An 18,972-nucleotide genomic window follows, 5' to 3' on the forward strand; every position below is an offset into this window, starting at 1 on the left:
CTTCTTTGCTTGTAGTGTTATCTCCTTTCATTTGTCACCTTAGTTCTATAAGGGTTTTCGTGGGTTGACTCAGTTTTTTATCTTTTTTGCTTGTCGGACAATATTTAGTTTGAGCCTGTTGCAAACACTATCAATGGACAATACAAATATATTTATATCGTCAAATATAAAACATTTTCAATTCAGATCGTGGTTTATTTTTATTAAATAAAACCAATCGGAATAAGTAACAAAAAAAATAGATCATACATACAATAGGAAAGCCAATAAAATTCTTTTATTATTAGATATAGGTGGTTGGATTTTATTTGACTAATAATTATTTTAATTACTTTGTTTTTAGTTGTAACCCCACATCTGGGAACGGCTACAAACGAAACCAGGCAATCGATGGCTAATTTAGCAGCCCAAAATATTTTAAGATGTCTTGCAGGAGAAGAAATGTTAACACCTGTGGTATAAATATTTGTTGAATGTGTTTTTAATAAAATAATTACAAATAAAGTTTTTATCAATTTAATCCACAAACACAACTTTTTTTTGGTTTTAACGTATGTTCTTGGATGGGTACAACTTTTTATCAATTTTTTATTTTATTAGTATTTTAAATATAATTGAATCTATAATTCAAGCCAACTAAGCCTTTTCTACTAAACGATATACAAATACTGAGTTTTGTAAACTTATTTAATGATTTAGGTACTATTTAAATTATTTTGCAGTTTTAGTGCAAAGCTGGTGAGTTCGGGTTTAAACAACTATCTGATTGTAAGTATGCTGATCCTCTATTACCTATATCTTGTATTTGACTCTCATTTTCTCACTTATTTTCTCTCATTTAATTTCCTTTTTCTCCCTTTCCTCGTCACCGATGATATAGTAAGAACGGCGTCTTAGTTGGTGTCTTCTGCCTTGTCAGATTGCTCGGTTGATTTTATTTACAAAAGAAACAAATATGCCAATAAAGAATCATCATATATTTTAAAAGCTTTCATGTTCTTAAACTTCTCACATACTATTTTGAAACGGAAAAACAAACAAGTAAGTATTTAAGTGTTATACAAAGTACTTAACCACTTATTTACACACTTCTACCATTATATATGTGCTGCTGAGTTTTTTCGGAATTGCTACATCAAAAAATACGCTGTAGATAGAGGCTGGGAAAAGCTTCTTAGATTGTATTTGATGTCAGCTAAGCTGCACAAAATTAGACAAACAATAAAAAAAGTGTAACAAAAAGTTACAATAGTTGCTGTATACTTTGTTTACTAAGCACATACTATTAAAACAAGGTCTTTTTTACACCAATTTCAAATCATCCTCATCATTGGAGAATATTTACCAAAATTACATCAATGAAATTTGACCGCAAAATCTTAACGATTATAAAATGACGTTGCCAATATTTTTGAGGTGCATTCTTGAACGACTTTATCGGAAGATAATTATTTGATTATAAATATAGTTAATTATTGATAGTTTATTTGATTACATAGAATTAATTTTAACTTAGAACTCCTGTAAATAAAATGATAGCATAAGACTTGTCTTTAACATAAACGTATGTTTAATTAACATTGTGGTTATTTTCCATTAAAATATTAAATACTACTTTAAACGGTATAGAAAACTCGAACTTAATTACCACGATACTGGTTGATTGAAATCCACAAGGAAACTAAGTTCCTGTAGCTGGCTGTATACCATGTATCACAAAAAATTAGTTAAAATCCTTTATAAAAGGTACAAGTATAATTAAAAAACCAATGTCATGAAGACAAAACGTTTTCGGAATCCATGTTCCATCATCAGTGTCTAGGTGTACATGTTTTGAGCCACTAAATATCTGGGTAAAAACCCGTTATAAAGGATTTTAACTAATTTTTTACTGGTTTATTGGTTTAAGGCATCCAATGAAACTTTTCTCAGAATTGTTATGATACCAATACGTTACAAGGTTTAAATTTTGTGTCTGCGGTAATATTAAGACAGTACCTAGGGTACTATTGAAATAGTATCTAGTTGTTGCCTGTCTCACCAAGCAAGATCGCTAAAGGGTGAAGCTCATTATTTAGAGCTTCTATATGGCATATTGATATTGCTTCTGTAATTCTTTGTAACTAGTTTTTTTATAGCAAAAATTATTGTTTAAACGTAGACTTTATCTTTTCCTAACTCTAAAACTACAATTAGACGATAAACAGGTTTTATTCACATAAAGTATGTTCTATTTAATTTTTTGTAAATTAGTCTTGTAATTTATTTTTTCTTCGTTGTTTCAGTTAAGTATGGATATTCAAAAACAACGACCGAAGGTATTAATAACAAATACTGGAGTATCTCAAGAAGCCATAGACTTATTAAGGAAATAGTAAGTAAAATTTCAAATATGCTAGTAACTTTCAGAAACAAATTTATGTACAAAATTTTGTAACTCATTTTGTAGCGAGATATGTGCAAAATTTGCTTATATTATACCTATGCATTTTTATCTTAGTTTGTTTTCGGCACTAGCTCCACTTGTAGTGTTCTCAAAAAAAAAAAAACGAAGAACGAAAGAAACGAAACATGCCATGTCAGACAGATTTTTAGAGAGAAAAGATTGCCTTCCACTTATAAAATGAATTACAGTAATTTGAAATTATAGAAATGTTTCTTGAAGCTATAAGTATATGTATATATATATATATATATATATATATATATATATAAATATATATATATTTATATATATATATATATATATATATATATATATATATATAAATATATATATATTTATATATATATATATATATATATATATATATATATATATATATACAGTGTAGGTAAAAGTTTATGGTCGATATGTACCTTATGTGAGATGGAGTGAGAAACACCCATTTAAAAAGAGAGAGGTATATTAGGTCAGCCCATTATATCGTCGAAATAGCATTAGTGGAACTAAGAAAAGAGGAGAAGTTCAACGTTGCCAAACTTATTGGTTTTATTTGACCTGTTGTCTTTTTAGCATTTTAACAACGTTCTAAGATAATCAAATTTGGGCGAATTGATTTAAATGGCAGGTTACTGTTTTTTATTTTAAATTTGCCACAATTTTTCTTTACAATAAGTTTAATTTAACATTTTGATTTTCACTTCGGAAATCGTTTTATGTAAATAAGATTTATTAATGTTTCGTATTTTAAGTACGATTTCCGAATTAAAATCTAAACATCAAAATAAGCTTATTTTAAAGTCACATTGTGCCTTATTTCCAATGAAAATAATAAAATGCATATAACTCCACAATAAATAAACCTTCATACGAAATTATTTGGCAACGTCTCATGTCGCGTAGTCAAAGCACCGAATCAAAGTACGAACACAGGTAACGAACGAGTAGAGGTGGGCATTCTTTTTTTTTCGAATCTGGAGAAAACTAATAAATATTTTTGAAAAATTTAAACGCAGAATGAAAGAATACATTATTACCGAGGGCTGAAAGTCTCTGAAAACTTCTATAATGTTTATTTTAATAAGTTACAGGGGCGAAAAAAGAGAAAATTTAGTGTGATTTTGAATTTTAAGTATCTCATTCAAAAAAACTTTTTGTTTATTTCGGCCCTCGGCAAAAATGTCACCTTTCATTCTGCGTTTAAATTTTTCAAAAATATTTGTTAGTTTTCTCAGGATTCGAAAAAAAATGAATACATTTAAAAAGCATTGGCCTGAAATTTTGCGCCTACGCTCTTAACGCAACTAAACCGATTTTCGTAAACAATAACTATGATTGTTTGACAGTAGTTTCAAGTAAGAGAGTACCTACATAAACAAACATAATGGCTATTATCGTTTATGTGTATATTTATTGAAGTGAAAGAAACTAATGAAGAATATATTTATTTGAACTTGAAAAATAAACTAAACAATACAACCCGATATTAGTAATTGTACTACGTCGGATACTATGGATGTAAGGTTACCGTTTGCTAAAATTTTATTGCAAGATTCTTGAAGGCAGCGTACCATAACAATCACTGAACTACCCTTCAAGTATTTTTGGCCACTCATTGTACTTGTTATTTCTTTAAAAGGCCGTAAAATTTGGGAAAATTGAGAACAAATAATCCAGTCTTCATTATTTAGATTTGGTCCAAGTCTAAGTCTGTATTAACTACTACAAAAGTGGAACGGGTTGCCTCTTCTAACTCGGTCATTCTTTTTAACATGTAATAGGTGAAGTTCTACCTAGTTTCCACGTCTTGGATTGGCCGTTTGGGAACTTTGTTATGTTGTAATTGATACTTTAAAAGCCTTTCTAAAGATAAGGTACTTTTTTTGAAATGTGTTTTTTTAGAAACTGAAATTTGAAATTAGTGAAATAATTTCACTAATTTCAAAAGCGATCTTTTCTGAATTATGGTTTCCAGAAAAATGGCAGCAGCCTAATAAAATCGTTTTATATTCTAAATTTTCGGTTAAATATTGTCCTGTTAATGCGATGTAACTCTCAGTTACTCCATATGTCCAAAGGTCAGTAGTAATATAGATATTTTCTACTTCTTTAACAACTTGTGATCTAATAATTTGCTTAGTTTTGGTATAACATTCCTGAAGTAATGAGCCTGACGTAATGAACAAGTTTTTCCTGTTGGTAGTTTATATCCAGGAATCCACCCTGCAAACTTTTTAAAAGCTTGTTCTTCAACTATGAAAAACGGATGAAACGAGTCTTTGCATAGGTTTATTAAATCCATATCTATTTGTTTCTTTTGTTCTAAACTAATATTTTTATGAATGGAAGTATCCATCACCTTTTGACGCTTGGGTGGCGGTGGCAGTATGTCAGTACTTGTAGTAGAAGTAGTCGAAACGGACAAAAATGCGTCAGGAGAAGTTTCAATCATTGCAATATTCAGAAAGTGGGCCATAAAAGCTGCATCTTCTACAAATGCGTATTTTTTGAAAATAAAATTATTATTCTTATACTAGGTCAATCATTTTGACTAAGAAAAATAATTCATAATTGAATATTTACAATAAATAAATCCTTTGACGAACTATCAATAAAGATTTGAAATCGAAAATGCAGATCAATCGTAAATCGAAACTCATTCATTAATCAGAATACCTAGTTATAAAAAACAAAAGAAAGAGTTAAGAAGCTGGTTACTTCTATAAAAAAAAGAAAAAGAAGATTGTACTAGTGAAAATCAACCAGTACAAGAAAAAGAAACTGATAAAGATGACTTAAGTCCATGGTGTATTTTTGATGAATTTATTAGACATGACTCATCTAAACATACACCTGTATCTAGAGATATAAAAGAAGTCGACATGTATTTGTCTGATGATATTACCCACAAAAAATTTCGAACGGTGATTGGAACTGTCCATTACAGTGGAGGAAAAACCATCGCCATGTATATCCTAACTTAACCACTATATTCATAAAATATTGTAGTATTGTAATAAAATCTGTTCATTGTGAATACATGTTCAAAATCTGGTTTAATTTTAAACAAAAGAAGAAACAACAAAAAAAGTGGAAAAACGTATGTTTTTAAATGTCAATTTAGACGATTCGCGATTTAATAATGTGTCATGTAAATGTAAGTACTATTTGTATTGTTTAATTTATTTTTTAAGTTAAAATAAATATATCCTTCGTTTGTTTCTTTCAATATAATAGCCAATATGTTTTTTGTGTACTCGCTTATTTGAAACTACTGATAAACAATCAACTAGTTACAGTTTACGAAAAACGGTTCCGATAAAAATGTCAACGACCCACCTCTAGTTTCTTAGGATAGGAACCAGAGATATGTATATCTCAGATCGGAACTAATCGGAACTAATCGAAACTAATCGTCTTACTACTGGGTAATGGGCAGCAATAAGAAATATGGAGGGGAGACCAAGGGGAAATATGATTGTTATCTTTGTCTGTTCGCTGAAAATATGATTTTATATCTGCGTTAGATATCCTGTTAAATTTTACCATACCGACCATAAACTTTTACCTACACTGTATATATATATATATATATATATATATATATATATATATATATATATATATATCTTACCGTTCGTAAGTTTTAAGGCACTTTAAAGAAGATTTCACGCTTTTTTAAATTTTTAGCTGCGATGTTGTTGTAAATGAAACTCCAACTAGAGATGCCATTTTGTCAAAAGTCAAAGGAGTAGATGCAATTTTTGTTAAGAAACCTGCAGTAATAGATAAAGAAGTTTTGGACGCAGCAGGTAATATTACACTTAATTTATATTTATTTTATTTATTAGTCTTCCGGGCTAAACACAGCTTTACAGTTGGCCAGTTAGCCATTTAAAGATTTATTTATTTTTTTAATTAACCACAACGTCTGTTTTTAGGATCACAGTTAAAAGTAGTAAGTCTTCTATGCCGTGGGCTTGATTCATGTGATACCGATGAAATAAAGAAAAGAAACATTAAACTGACTCATTTACACGATGAGAACGCTATTACAGTCGCCAATTTTGCCGTATTGTTGCTCTTGGCTGCTTCAAGAAGATACCATGAAGGTCGATTAGGCATAGAACAGTACGGAGTATTAATTACTTTTTTCGTTCCTATTTTCGTAATATATATAAATATATATATATATATATATATATATATATATATATATATATATATATATATATATATATATATATATATATATATATATATATATATATATATATATATAGGGTGGTCCTTAAGTAATTGTACAAACAGAAACCGTCGATTCTGCACATTTAAATATTACGATTTAAGATAACTTGCTTTAATAAATGTTGATATTAAGAAAGATACAGGGTGTTAAAGTGAAAATTTAAAATTTTATTTTTCGCTATAACTTTTACGTTTGTAAATATTTTTGGACAAAAATTTAAAATTGGATGCTATTTAGTAGGATAAATTATAATTTTATACATACTTTAATGTAACTGATAAAGGGCGCCACATATGCTACATTCGTGGCACAGATTTGCGCTTAACTTTTTTGCTCTTTAAGTTAGCTCTATTTGTGTTAAAAAATATTAAACACACATTTTTTTAACAAAGAAAAAGTATACTTGTTAGTAACCTCAAAATTTAACCGTTTTCGAGAAAATCGCATGTTATAAGTCAGCTGCCTAATAATTCTTAGTTGTGATATTTGTGCGGTAAAGCACTGAATACATGTAAATAAGCATAATTCATAGTTTATTCTTATTAAAACAACTCAAAGATGATAATGTAACATTACACAAATTTTTATGGCTGCTAAATGTCTTATTGGAGAAATGTTCTTCATTTTCTTCTTTAGGTGGCGTGTCCGTATTCAGACGTTGTCCGTCATCATGTTTACAATTTCCCTTTTCTACCGCTTCTTAGGTTTCTATACCTACTGGCGTTGTATTACTTTTTCCCTATTGTAAAATTCTGAAAACCCAAAATATGTGGTTTATGTAAGAAGGTACACCACCACATTCAAGAGAGAAGGCAGTGAGAGCATACTTAAATGTAAGTTTTCTGAACGTTGGATTGGTCGTTGCAGTCATATTCCTTGGAAATGTGGTAAGATATTGATATAATTATTTAATTTATAAAAAATCCCAAAAGAATACTTATTATTTATTACGTAAATTGTTTACCCATTTTTATTAGGACAATTAGAAACCAAAGCACAGGTATTGAATAACACATGTGTGTCTTGTTTCATAATACTTTTGCTACAAATCTAACCTTAAAGACTCAGTATTTATAAATATGGTATATTATATATATGGTATAGTTATAAATATAGTTAACACACAGGCAATTTTGTTCAGCATATTATTAATTCGTTAGTTAATCATAATAGTCCATTTGTTCGAGATGTAATTATAGTTACTCGTAAGCTATAACGTAATCATATAAATAAGTAATGTCATCGATAGGTTATTCCGTGTGTATATAAGTAACCAATGAATGAGATACATCACAGTTTAATACATTATTTAACCTCTGTGACAAATAAGATGCAGTTCCATAATATACCATAAGATTTGGATATGTACCCAAAAGAATATATTCATCCATTATACATTATAGCCACCACGTAGCCCAGAATTTAATTCGCTTGATTTTGGTGTATGGGGCGTATTAAAACAACGTGTCTAAGAATCCATAAACATTCACAACCAACTATGGGAAGCAGTTTCTTTAAAATCAATGATGCTATTTAATATGAGACGATCTTTTATGGAAAGTATTGACAAATGAATTAAAAAAAATGGTGGATATATCGAACAATTACTTTGACAAAAAGTTATGTTATTTAGTTTAACTATTTCTTAATTTGGTTTGTAATCAAAATGTTTTGATTATGACTTTAATTTAACATAAAACGTAAAATGTTTTATCTAAAATCCTATTATTCTGTTTTTTGTCAAATCCTATTTATCCTGCTGATATATTATTTTATTTAATATTTCGTTAACTACACTTGAGTGCAAAAAAATCGACTCAAAATTATTTGCGAAAGTACGTCTCCTGTTTCAATCTAAAAGGTGTAAATTTAATAATATTTATTGTACAATTATTATCCTCATTATTAGTTATTAGTTTGAAAAAAGTTTTGGTTTTTGGTAAATCGGGTGACGTATTACAAATAAATAATGCAATACGTAGAGAGGGGGTCAGAATTTGAATCATTGACATCGACACGTACTGACTTAACGCGTTCGGTTAACATCGTAGGCATCAATTTCTATAGCGATGCACTAAAACATGAGTCAATTAAGTTCGCAACTGCATAACGAATGGATAGCACATCTGTCAAGGCAGCTCAAGCAGTAGCATTATTGAGAGAAGACCTGAGCCAGAGAGCCGTGGCAAATCGACTAAATTTAAGCCAATCTGCTATGTCCCGAGTATATCGTCGGTACCAAGATACTGGTGATTATGTCCGCGGGCAATAAGGAGGTCGTAAACGAACAACAACGGAGAGAGATGATCGATTTCTTGTATCTAAATCTCTGAGAAATCTACATTTGACTGGTGCTAATCTCAAAGAAGAGCCTAGAGAAGTCCGAGGTGTGGTTACTAGCGTTTGGACAATCAGAAGGAGACTTAAAGCAGCCAACCTGACACCAAAAAGGACAGCTACGAGTCCCAAGCTAACTGCAGCCCAGAAGTAAAGGCGATTAGAATTTGCTCGCGAACATCTGGATTTGGACGACTATCAATGGAGTGAGGTACTATTCTCCGACGAAAGTAGGATCTGCCTACATGGCAACGAAAAGAGGCATCGAGTCTATAGAAGGCCAGGAGAACGATTTGCTCAATGTTGTATACGAGAAATTGTGTCATATGGAGGCGGTTTTTGTATATTTTGGGCAGGCATTTCCATGGATGGGAAAATCGAGTTGGTTTTCGTGCCTGGTGGAGGACATGGTGGAGGTTTAACGGCAGATCGTTACATCAGAGATATTTTGGAGGAAATGTGGTTCCATACGTGGGATTAATTGGTGATGCCTTTATTTTATTGCATAATAATGCACGATGTCATACCGCACGAGTCACCACCACCTATCTGACTGAGATCGGTATACCTACCATAAATTGGCCTGCGTTGAGCCCGGACATAAATCCAATAGAGTATGTTTGGGATGAGCTTAAACGAAGGGTCCCAAACAGAAATCATGTACCAAGGAGCCTAATGGAATTGAGGGCTGCGCTTAATGATGACTGGGAAACAATGCCTCAAGAATTTATTAGAAAAGTCATCCGATTCATGCGAAATCGACTGGAAAGTGTAATTAGGAATAGGGGTGGTAATATCAGATATTGAAAAATAAAAAAATTCATTTCGTAATTGATGATTTCTCTGTTCATTACGTCTTTCTTGGGATAGTTCTAATGATAAATATTTGAGAAACTCTGTTCGTATAGCATATTGTTTTTATAATGCGTCTTCCAAATAATGAAATAGTGGTTTTTCTAAGTTCAATAATAAAGTTACTGTTTGCACATTACATCTTGTTATTTTCATACTTCTTACATTAAAACAGAAGGTGTAATCTCAAATATCGCTTTTGAGTCGATTGTTTTGCACTCAAGTGTATTAACTTTGGTTAAATTTTGGAAAATTTAAATTTATTAATGTTTTTGTCTATTTTTCCTTCGTTGCCTGGAGTAATTGCAAAAACAGAATTATGCAGCTGATTTGTAAAATGCGATTATCTCGAAAACTGTTGAGTTTTGAAGTTATTAACAGGTATACCTTTTTTTTGTTAAAATAATGTATCTTTAATATTTTGTATCACAAATAAAGATAACTCAAAGAGCAAAAAAGTTAAGTGCAAATTTGTGCCACAGATGTGGCATATGTGGCGCCCTCTATCAGCTACATCAAAGTGTGCATCAAATTATAATTATTCATATTTAAAAGTACCCAGTTGTAAATTTTTATGCATAAATGTTTACAATCATGAAAGCCATAGCAAAAAATAAAATTTTAAATTTGCACTTTAACACCCTGTATCTTTCTTAATATCAACATTTTATTAAAGCAATTTGGCTTAAATCGTAATATTTTAAAGTGTAGAATCTACTGTTTCTTTTTGTACAATGACTTAAGGACCACCCTGTATATATATATATATATATATATATATATATATATATATATATATATATATATATATATATATATATATATATATATATATATATTTATATATATATATATATATATATATATATATATATATATTATGTCATTTGTTATATTTTAGAGAACTGATGAAGCTTTAGAAATATAGAGCGAAACGTCTTCGATAAACTTATGAAGTAGTTGACTTCTTTCTTTATTTGCCAACCTGAATGACCGATTAAACCTCTGAATTCACTAGTTGAATACTTTAGAAATATATATATATATATATATATATATATATATATATATATATATATATATATATATATATATATATATATATATATATACAGTGTGACCCATTTAGATTGGAAACCCCTCTATAAAATTTGAAGTCGTTAGCCGATTTTAACCAATTTTTTTTAATGTCATGTAATAAAAGGTCCGTTGTGGGACAAAATATGAAATATTTAGTTAAATTTTCAGGGCATTCTACGATACTTTTTCTTCGTCGAAAATGGAGAATTTGTATTAGCAATTTTTTTAATAAAAAAATTTCTACGCCACTGGATTTAGAGTGGCTTCAAATAGCTATGAAAAAAATTTCATTAAGATATATTAATTTATTAATAACAAACTTATGACAAATTAAAATTTTAAAACTCACTAAGAAAAAAACACTCTGTATTAACGTTAAAAAAACACTCTGTATTAACAAAAACATGGAAACATAATTTTAGTTTAAATCCTAGTTGTCTCTACCAATCCACCATCTCATTGGATACATTTGTCGTAGCGTTTATGAATATTTCTAATTACATTTCTTAGTTGTTGGGGAGTAATTTCTGCACATGCCTGTCGAATTCTTGCACGAAGTTCGTTTACGTCTCTTGCTAAATTTTCATTTAGCCATTGCTTCACGGTTCTGGCGTAATGAACAGAACACTCATCTAACTGGATATACAAATTTAATCGTTCATTAATTGGGAGCTCATGAATAGCATCCCACAAGTCGGTGTTTAAAAATTCTAAAAAGTTCTGTGAGTTCAAGTTTTCTTCAAAAAAGAAAGGACCAATAACTCGCTCGTTCAGTATACCACGCCAGACATTGATTTTTTGAGAATACTGGCTTTTACAGTTTATTACCCAATGGGGATTATCTGCTGTCCAATAGCGACAATTCTGTGATGATACTACTACATTTGTAGTGAAAGTGGCTTTGTCGGTAAACAACACGTTTTTTAGAAAATTTATTTTGTTTAAATATTTCCCTTGGGCCCATAAACAATATTCTAAACGTTTTGCTTCGTCGCCTTCTTGTAATGTGTGTCAGCATTTTGGTTTGAAAGGTTTAATATTATTTACCCTAAGACATCGCCAAATACTCTCTCGAGGCACATTCAAATATAAACTGGCATTCCTTAAACTGGCATTAGGGTTATTTCTGAAATGATCTGATCATTTGATCATCTCTTCTTTTTTGTAACGGGTTATTTTTTAAAATTAGTTTTGATACTGCACCATATTCATTAAATATTCTATTTATTTTGTTTACCGTACCGCAGCTAATATTAGGACGATCCACATGTCTGTCATTAAATATTGTACAAACTTCCCTGGCCCTTCTATCTTCTTCTTCTTGCAGTACCGTCTCCTATCGGAGGTTGGCTACCATCACAGCAATCTTCACTTTGTTGGCTGCAGCTCTGAACAACTGTATTGAACTGCACCCATACCACTCCCTTAAATTTCGCAACCAGGAAATCCTCCTACGTTCACATTTCTCTTTCCCGAGATTTTTCGTTGGATTATGAGTCTAAGCAGAGAGTACTTTTCTCCTCTCATTATGTGGCCCAGATATTCCAGTTTTTTCGTTTGTGTGGTTTTTATAACTTCGCATTCCTTCCTCATCTTCAGCAAAACATCTTGATTTGTTACTCTTTCTGTCCCTGGTATTTTCCACATTCTCCTGTAACACCAGCCCAAAAGACGTAAAATTTCAATTTTCTCTCTCAAACTTAATCTTGCAGCCATGACACAAAATATTATTAAAAGAATTTGAAGTAAATATTGTTACAGATTATGCAGAAAATGCTAGCACTGAAATTTATATGCCACAAATAATGTCAAACAGTAATATCGTTGTCATGGCAACTGAGATTTAAGTTGTAGCATGTAAAGTTAATAATAATGTAAGTGCATTACTTGCATTAAATTTTTATGCTATTTTAAACATTTTTTGTACAGTAGTGGTTTATTATTAAAATTATTTGAAAAATAATTAGTTTTATGGTTATCTGTTGATACAGGGTGTTCTTTTTTGACTCGTAGCTTAGTGAGTTTTAAAATTTTAAGTTGTCATAACTTCGTTATTAATAAATATATCTTAATGAAATTTTTGTCATAGCTATTTGAAGCTACTCTAAATCCAGTGGCATAGAAATTTTTTTAATAAAAAAATCGCTAATACAATTTATTACATGACATTAAAAAAAATTTGGTTAAAATCGGTTAACAACTTCAAATTTTATAGAGGTGTTTCCAATCTAAATGGGTCACACTGTATATATATATATATATATATATATATATATATATATATATATATATATATATATATATATATGTTAGTTTTGATATTTCCGCGGGAGCTGTTTGTTATATCAATGGTATTCCGGGTTTGACTCCACGTTAAATGTTGTTGGTTTTGATAAAAACCATTTTGACGACGTTTCGGCAAGATCTCACTTGCCATTTTCAAGTCTCTCTGGATGGTCTGCTTCTTGTCGATGTTCGAGTGGAAGTGACGCTACGGGTGTTAGGCAGCTGGCTTTTGTAGTTACTGTGCGTTGCGCGCGCTCTTGTAATTGGTCCAGTGCGCAGGTCAGTGGGCGGGGTCTTGGTCGATTCCGTTCTTGTGTTATTCTTCGGGATAATTGTTTTCCATGTTTTTGGCAATCTTTGGGCATCGTCTCGAGAATTTAAATTATTTTCTTGTTTTTCTATTTCTATGGCTTCTCTGATAATTCGTTTTCTCTTGTTTTCGACATTCGCTAACATTACCGTATGTTTGAGGTCAATTTTGTGTCCTGTAGCCAAAGAATGCTGGGCTAGGGATGATGTCGTTTCTTTTCGTTCGATGGCATTGCGATGTTCTTCTTGTCTTACTTGGATCCTTCTGGAAACGTCGTCAAAATGGTTTTTATCAAAACCAACAACATTTAACGCGGAGTCAAACCCGGAATACCATTGATATAATATATATATATATATATATATATATATATATATATATATATATGAAATAAATAAATAATAATAATAAATAAGACAATGACGTAGCAAGTATGAATTTATTTAAAAATTTAAGTAATTTTAGGATTACATTACATTAGTATTGTTTATAGTTTAGTAATTTAATACAATATCAATATTCTACAAGCAAGTGATGCAGACCCAATTGAACTTAAAAACTTGTTTTAAAAATGAATAGAAAAATATTATTTTAATCATATTAGGTTTATTTATTCTACAACTGATCAATTTGAAATATTTTAGAAATACATGGGTACGAGCAGACAGAAAGTGGATGGTGGGGCACGGTTTACAAAAATCAACTGTGGGAATTATTGGATTGGGTAATATCGGTCAAGCACTAGTAAAGAGACTAATACATTTTGATGTTAAAAGATTTTTATACACAGGCCCTAAAGAAAAGAAAGAAGGTAAGTTATTTATGTATAAAGAATAGATAAAATTATTCATTTGGCCTGTTGATTTAGAACTTATCATTTCGACATACTATTATCACAATATTACATATTTTTATCGCAACATAATAATCCTGAAACGGAAAATGTATATTTTTTAATATATTATGTAGAAATAAATAATTTATTATGTTTATCATGAATTGATGCATAAAAAACATTTTAAAATTTTATAGATAAAAATATTTATTAGATTATCGACCTATTTTCATGGCTTAGGTTTTTTACAAGCATATGGAATATTTTAACATGTTTTATAAATGGTTTTTATAAACAAATATTGCTATTTAATATTTAGATACATCTCAAATGTACGATCAGTTTTATTTGATTGGTGTCATTATTTTATTTTAGGAAAAGAACTTTCTGCCGAATTCGTTTCTTTAAATACTCTATTAGAAGAAAGCGATTTTGTAATCATGGGATGTCCATTAAATAATGAAACTAATGGTATGTGTAACGCCGAGTTTTTTTCGAAAATGAAGAGGAAAGCCGTGTTTGTAAATGTTTGCAGATCAGGCCTAGTTGATCAGCCAGCGTTAATACAAGCACTTAAAAGTGGTGACATATTTGCTGCAGGATTAGATGTTATGACACCGGAACCATTACCGGTCGACCACGAACTTTTGAAGTTGCCTAATGTTGGTATGTGATTATTTTGTTTTATTAACCTACGATAACGGAAACTTTTCGAGGGACGCATTCGGTGTTTTGCCTATAATGAGTTGAGTTTGCAGTCTTTTTTTAGATGTGGCAAAAATATTCCCATCCCAGTCTTTATTTTTTCTTTAGAACAATGTTAGTTTAACAAAAAATAGAGCGTGAGCAATTTGTACTCTCGTTTTTTGTGTTTTGTCTTCATTGTAGAGCATAAATTTCCAAATAGACGTTTTTCTTTCGACTCTGTGACTTTATGTATACCGTACATATGATGTCTAAATATCTAATATCTATTCTTACTTGGAGTCTTTAAAAGAAGTCTAGAATTATCAAATATTTGACACAATACCAAATGATAGCACCGTATATTATCTCTAACTTGTCTTAGCCTTTCATACGGACTTCTGCTCATGTTTTTTTATGTAATATTACTTAATATTGTTTTAATCTGCTTTGCGTATAAGCGTAAAGCTTCATGTTCAGTGATAACCTTAGTTATTTTTGTGTTCGTACTTCTACGTTCTTCTCACGTTCTACATTAGATAGTTGCAACTTATGCACTGTATTTTTTAGGAAAATCCTGTTTATATTTGTCCTAAACTTTTATCTTATCTAAATCTCTTTTGTCCAAAGATCATTTTCATCTCTTTTATCAGTAAGTTTATAAATAAAGTCCTCCTCCTCCTAGTGCCTTCTCTGTTGAGGTTGGCGATCAATATGGCAAATTTCTCTCTGTTCTGGGCTTGATGAATTAATTCATTTCCTCTTGTGTGGGTCCAATCTCCGATGTTTCGTAGTCAAGATTTTTCTTTCGTCTTATGCCCCTTTTACCTTAAATCTTACCTACTAATATTACCTGGAGCTGCTCAAATTCCCTATGGCGCATTATGTGTCCTAGATATAACGTCTTTCTAATTTTGATAGTATTGACCAGATGAGGGCGTGTGTCCATTGCTCTCAGTACTTCTTCATTCTTAGTTCTGCTGGTCCAGCTTATTCTTTAGCATTCGGCGGTACATACACATTTCAAATGAATTTAATTTGTTGACGTCATACTATTTTAATTTCCAGGTCTCACAGCCATATAGTAATAGAAACCACACATAACACTATAGTGTTCTCAATCTTTTTGAGACTGAGGCTTGAGGTTACAGAGCATTTTACGCATATTCATAAAACCAGATCTTGCTATTTCGATACGTCTTCTAATTTCTTTTGAGTGCTCTAGTTGACTATTTAGTTCTCTGCCCAAGTATATGAAGCTTTGGGACCTCTGAAGGGTGATACCATTTATTTGTATGTTAGGTGTAACTTGTTCATCGGGGTTTTTGTGGAATACCTAGCAGAATTTTGGTTTTGGAAAAGTTAATATCCAAGCCCAGCCTGTGACTAAAGATATTAAAATTATGTTTTACGAGAAAAACATCGAAAACTACAACTAATAAATCGAATTTTTTTTTACATATTATTTTTAAAAAACACTGGTACCTATACATTTATATATATTATTTAATTTAAATTATTTGTTTCAGTTTTAACGCCACACGTAGCATTCAAAACAAGAGATACCATGAAACAAATGTCAGTATCTACCGCTGTCCGCTTGTTGAAAGAATTAAATTTGCAAATGTAATTAATAATAATAAACAGTTTTTCATGCTCTAAAAATGTTATTCATTTGTACTTAATATACCCTGAAATACCTTGTCAAAACTTGAATAGTGAAACAAATTTAAGGAGAGGTGTTCAACATTGTTGCCAAACATATTGTTTTTATTTGACCTGCTATCGGAAATGTATTTTAAAGTAAAGCTGTGGTTTATTCCCAATAAAAATAGTAAATTGTATTAGGATGTCACAAGAAAAAGGCACAAGCATCATCGCATAATCTCACGTCCGACCGTCATTTTTTAGGCGGGGCCACGAAACAAACTCGTTTCCAAAATTGTAATAGTAAAAATGAGAATTTTAAAACCAGTATAAACTTATAATTTACGGGAGATAATACATCGTTAGTTAAGATTAAAATGGGCAAAAATTCAATCTTTTAATTAAAAATAAGATATTATTTGATATTTTCTAAATATTATCTTTAAAAACAATATTTTTGTTTAGATTTTTTTGGAATTAGTAGATGTGAAATTAAAATTAGTTCCATAAAAATGAAATAAAATTAACTCATAAATTAAAAATAATTCCAAACAATTAATAATTCTAAAACAAATAACATTCTTTGTGAAAAACAAAAACCAAATCGCCTATATTATATAACGCCTTTCTCATGGCGTTGATATCATTTGCTGATGTGTTTTGCATAAGTTCGATTATATCTTGTCTCAGCTGCTCGTTAACATATAAAATTCTAACAGCCCTCATCAAGCAAAAACTCACTCAATTCGCACAGAAAAAAAATTGGGGACTACCAGCAAGGATTCAGAGAAGGCAGATCCACTATAGATGCGATCCACATAATTACACAAACAATCGAAAAATGTCACGAACACAACATAGAACTCCACATCCTCTTCGTGGACTTCAGACAAGCCTTTGACTGTATTTGAAGCAATAAATTATTTATTGAAATGAAAAATCAAGATATACCAGCAAAATTAATCAAATTAACAAAAATGACCATGGATGGAGCTCGAGCTTAAGTAATAACAGAAGAAAGTAGCACAAAATCAATTGTAATAGAAACAGGAGTGCGACAAGACGATTCCCTGTCAACCACATTATTCAACATAGCAGTAGAAGGAACAGTCGAGGCCAGCAAAATTAAAGGAACTACAGCCAATTCCTCAACACAAATAGTTGCATATGCAGATGATTTAGTTCTTATGGGAAGAGACAAGGAAATATTAAAAGAAGCAGTAACAATCCTGGCAAAAGAAGCACGGAAAAGAAGTCTAGAAATTAACGAAAGAAAAACAAAATATCTACTCTGCTCTAGAAGAGAAGATAACAGGACGAGAGAAATTAAAATAGAAAACTACACTTTTGAAAGAGTCCAACAATTTAAATATTTGGGAGTAATAGTGAATGTCCAAAACAAGAGAAGTGAAGAAGTAACGGAACGAATACTAGCAGGTAACAAAACATACTGAAGATATCATAGGCCGATGAAGGACAAGAACTTATCCAGAAATACAAAACTGAAAATATACAGAGTTGCAGTCAGACCAGTAGTTACGTACGCAGCTGAGACAATGTGCCTCACGGAAAAAGATGAAAAAAAATTGAGAATGTTTGAAAGGAAAATCCTCAGACGGATTATGGGCCCGATAAGAATGGACAACGGAGAAATGAGAAGAAGAATGAACCATGAACTAAGAGACATAATGAAGGCAGAAGATATAGTTAGATTTATTAAAGCACAGAGGCTGAGATGGTTGGGACACATAGAGAGAAGGAAAAACGAGCTATCGATCAAGAAGATTACCAAATGGAAACCAGCAACCGAAAGACCAAGGGGAAGTCCCAGAGAGAGATGGGAGGGTCAGGTCATGAGAGATATCAAAATTATGAAAGTGAGAAACTGGAGGGAACTATGCACATATCGAAATGAGTGGAAGAAAATTGTAACGAAAGCCAAGTCATACAACAAACTTTGACAACATACAAGTGGAATGCGGGGTGATTCACCGCAATAAGCGAATCAGAGAGCTCTAAGTAGGAGCGGCAAACATTTCACCCGGAATGAAAAGCCCTGATGATGATGGCTTCTCGGATAATTCTTGGTTAATAGAAGCGGATGAGGGCTATGGTTCTGGAGTTTTAGAGAGTTCTAGAGCTGAAATTAAATTGAAATTGTGAACAAAAATGAAATGTTCATAAATCCTATTTTGGATTCTATGATTTGTTTGGCCTATATAGGATCGGAGGCAGTCTGCACTAGAAAT

General features: G+C 31.0%; 1 protein-coding gene across 3 annotated transcripts in view; it reads left to right on the plus strand.

The window, feature by feature from the left end:
* LOC140448095 (uncharacterized) overlaps positions 1-16,741 on the plus strand; it is a 51,071-nt gene extending 34,330 nt beyond the window's left edge. For all 3 annotated transcript variants that reach the window (XM_072541154.1, XM_072541153.1, XM_072541152.1), the window contains 7 exons: positions 344-456; positions 2,286-2,374; positions 6,134-6,255; positions 6,385-6,574; positions 14,202-14,368; positions 14,768-15,058; positions 16,606-16,741. In XM_072541154.1, the coding sequence (XP_072397255.1) occupies positions 344-456; positions 2,286-2,374; positions 6,134-6,255; positions 6,385-6,574; positions 14,202-14,368; positions 14,768-15,058; positions 16,606-16,706 (1,073 nt within the window). In that variant the 3' untranslated portion in view covers positions 16,707-16,741. The remainder of the gene's footprint in view (positions 1-343; positions 457-2,285; positions 2,375-6,133; positions 6,256-6,384; positions 6,575-14,201; positions 14,369-14,767; positions 15,059-16,605) is intronic.
* The last annotated feature ends 2,231 nt before the right edge of the window (positions 16,742-18,972 follow it).

Source organism: Diabrotica undecimpunctata, chromosome 8 (genome assembly GCF_040954645.1).
Source record: "Diabrotica undecimpunctata isolate CICGRU chromosome 8, icDiaUnde3, whole genome shotgun sequence".
NCBI classification, from domain to species: domain Eukaryota; kingdom Metazoa; phylum Arthropoda; class Insecta; order Coleoptera; family Chrysomelidae; genus Diabrotica; species Diabrotica undecimpunctata.